Genomic DNA, 1976 nt, shown 5'->3' with positions numbered 1-1976 from the left:
AGAAAGAGAGAGAGAGAGAGAGAGAGAGAGAGAGAGAGTAATTGTGATTTGAGTAATAACAGTAATATAATTTTTCTTTACATATAAATAAGACAGGAAGAGAGAGAAATGAGAGAGAGAGAGAGAGAGAGAATGAAATAGATAGATAGATCATAGAGAGAGAGAGAGAGAGAGAGAGAGAGAGAGAGAGAGAGAGAGAGAGAGAGAGAGAGAGAGAGAGAGAGAGAGAGAGAGAGAGAGAGAGAGAGAGAGAGAGAGAGAGAGAGAGAGAGAGAGTAATCAAGAGTCCTAGAGTACAGATCATTTTTCTTTACATCTATAGATCTTAAAATCATTGTTTCAGAAAGAACACACACAAACATAGACACACATATGCACTCACACATGGACACACGCACGCACATGCGCATAATATTAAATGTACCTCTTCAAATCTGGTCATGCCTTTTGCCAGTTGACATACAATAAATACACTTATAATGCAGACTGTTGACGACCGTTGCCAACTGTCGTCAACCGTCACTTTCAACCGACACGCTTTTGCCCCTCCATGACAGAAAAATCTAGCTGGCCCCGACAGAATTATAAATGAATTAAATCATCGGGGTCACTGGGGCCGGCGGCACTCCTGTACAATTGCGGTCCCGTTTAGAGATCATACTCGTTTTGACCCTACCAACGATTACTTCTGGTTCTAAACAATTAGTTTTTTATGCGCGTTTTTTGATAGCCAATCAAACCTCATTGTTTAAAACACCAAATTATGGTCAAAGTCTAGAGATCTAGAGATCTAGAATCTATCTAGATCTAGATCTACATGGGAAAAAATTGACATGACATGAATGAATATGAAAGAATGCTAGAGAAAATAAATTAATAGAATCTAGATCTAGATCTAAGACTAAAAGTTTGGCGCTTTTTCGGTAGTACCCACCCCGCAATTGTTATTCCCGTGATTTGGCCCCAAGAGTACGGGGGTTTCAGAGGGGCTTGACCCCCTGACCTAATAAAAACAAGGTGGGGGGTTTCAATTTCAGGGGGGCATGCCCCCCTGAATTTTACCACAATTTAATGTTTTGCAGTTGTTGAGTTGTTAGGTTTGATATCTTAGCTCGCTGCGAATCAAACGTATAGATCTAGATAGATCTAGATCTAGATAGTATAGATAGAGTCTAGATCTATATGATCTAGATGTAGGGTAGGTTAGGCTCAATATCAATAAGGGGGGGGGGGGGGCTACCGAAAAAGCACCAAAAGTTTTAGGGCCTAGTCAAAAGTGGTAAGCAGCCCAGTAGACTAACTACTGTCCAGTAGTTAGTTAGTAGTTAGTTCGGTTGTGTTGTGAGAGAGTTCAGAGTTCAGAATCAGAGAGTGACAACTCGGGCAGAGACTCCAGACTCCAGCGACTCCAGTCCATTCAGATCGGCAGCCCGACACTTGGCATAGATCTAGATCTACATGTTATAACGGAAAAGAATAAAACTTGCTAAATGACACTGCAAAAATTACCAAACGTGTATAGGAGTGTCGGCAACCTTGATGCCGTGATATCATTTAACTCAAACCCATACTGCCAAACCTTCTTCATAGCAGTAACAGTTGCAGTTCTTGACTCTCCATGTTGTTTACATTTTTCTTTTTGTATGTCAAATACGATTATTGCCAGAACTGTTTCGAGAATGGTGCCAAGTTGAACTTATACCTGACCAAACGAAATCATGCGTCCCATAACTTAGGTGGCAAAAGCAGTCCATTACTTTCTCAGATGTTTACACATGTTACTTATTTTGATTTTAGAAATAATGATTTTAAAAATCACGAAAGTTCTGTTCTTCTGAAAATTCATTCCTTAAAAGAGATGGATTATAAGATATAAGAAAAAAAGAATTCAAACTCAAACTTTTGACCACACAAACACTGACGCGCAACTCGACCCCACACAAATAAACAACTCTAGCGCACTCCCCCCCCCTTCT

The 1976-nt window shown here is 40.1% G+C and overlaps 1 protein-coding gene across 2 annotated transcripts in view; it reads right to left on the bottom strand.

Moving 5' to 3' along the window:
• LOC101845467 overlaps positions 1 to 1642 on the bottom strand; it is a 17042-nt gene extending 15400 nt beyond the window's left edge. The window contains exon 1 of one of the 2 annotated variants that reach the window (XM_005098902.3): positions 1510 to 1642. In XM_005098902.3, the coding sequence (XP_005098959.1) occupies positions 1510 to 1588 (79 nt within the window). In that variant the 5' untranslated portion in view covers positions 1589 to 1642. The remainder of the gene's footprint in view (positions 1 to 1509) is intronic. The other variant, XM_013082856.2, reaches the window with a different exon arrangement.
• Between the last annotated feature and the right edge of the window lie 334 nt (positions 1643 to 1976).

This window comes from Aplysia californica, unplaced genomic scaffold, assembly GCF_000002075.1.
Source record: "Aplysia californica isolate F4 #8 unplaced genomic scaffold, AplCal3.0 scaffold00196, whole genome shotgun sequence".
Classification (NCBI taxonomy): Eukaryota; Metazoa; Mollusca; class Gastropoda; order Aplysiida; family Aplysiidae; genus Aplysia; species Aplysia californica.
This window is presented reverse-complemented; position numbering and strand designations above follow the sequence as displayed.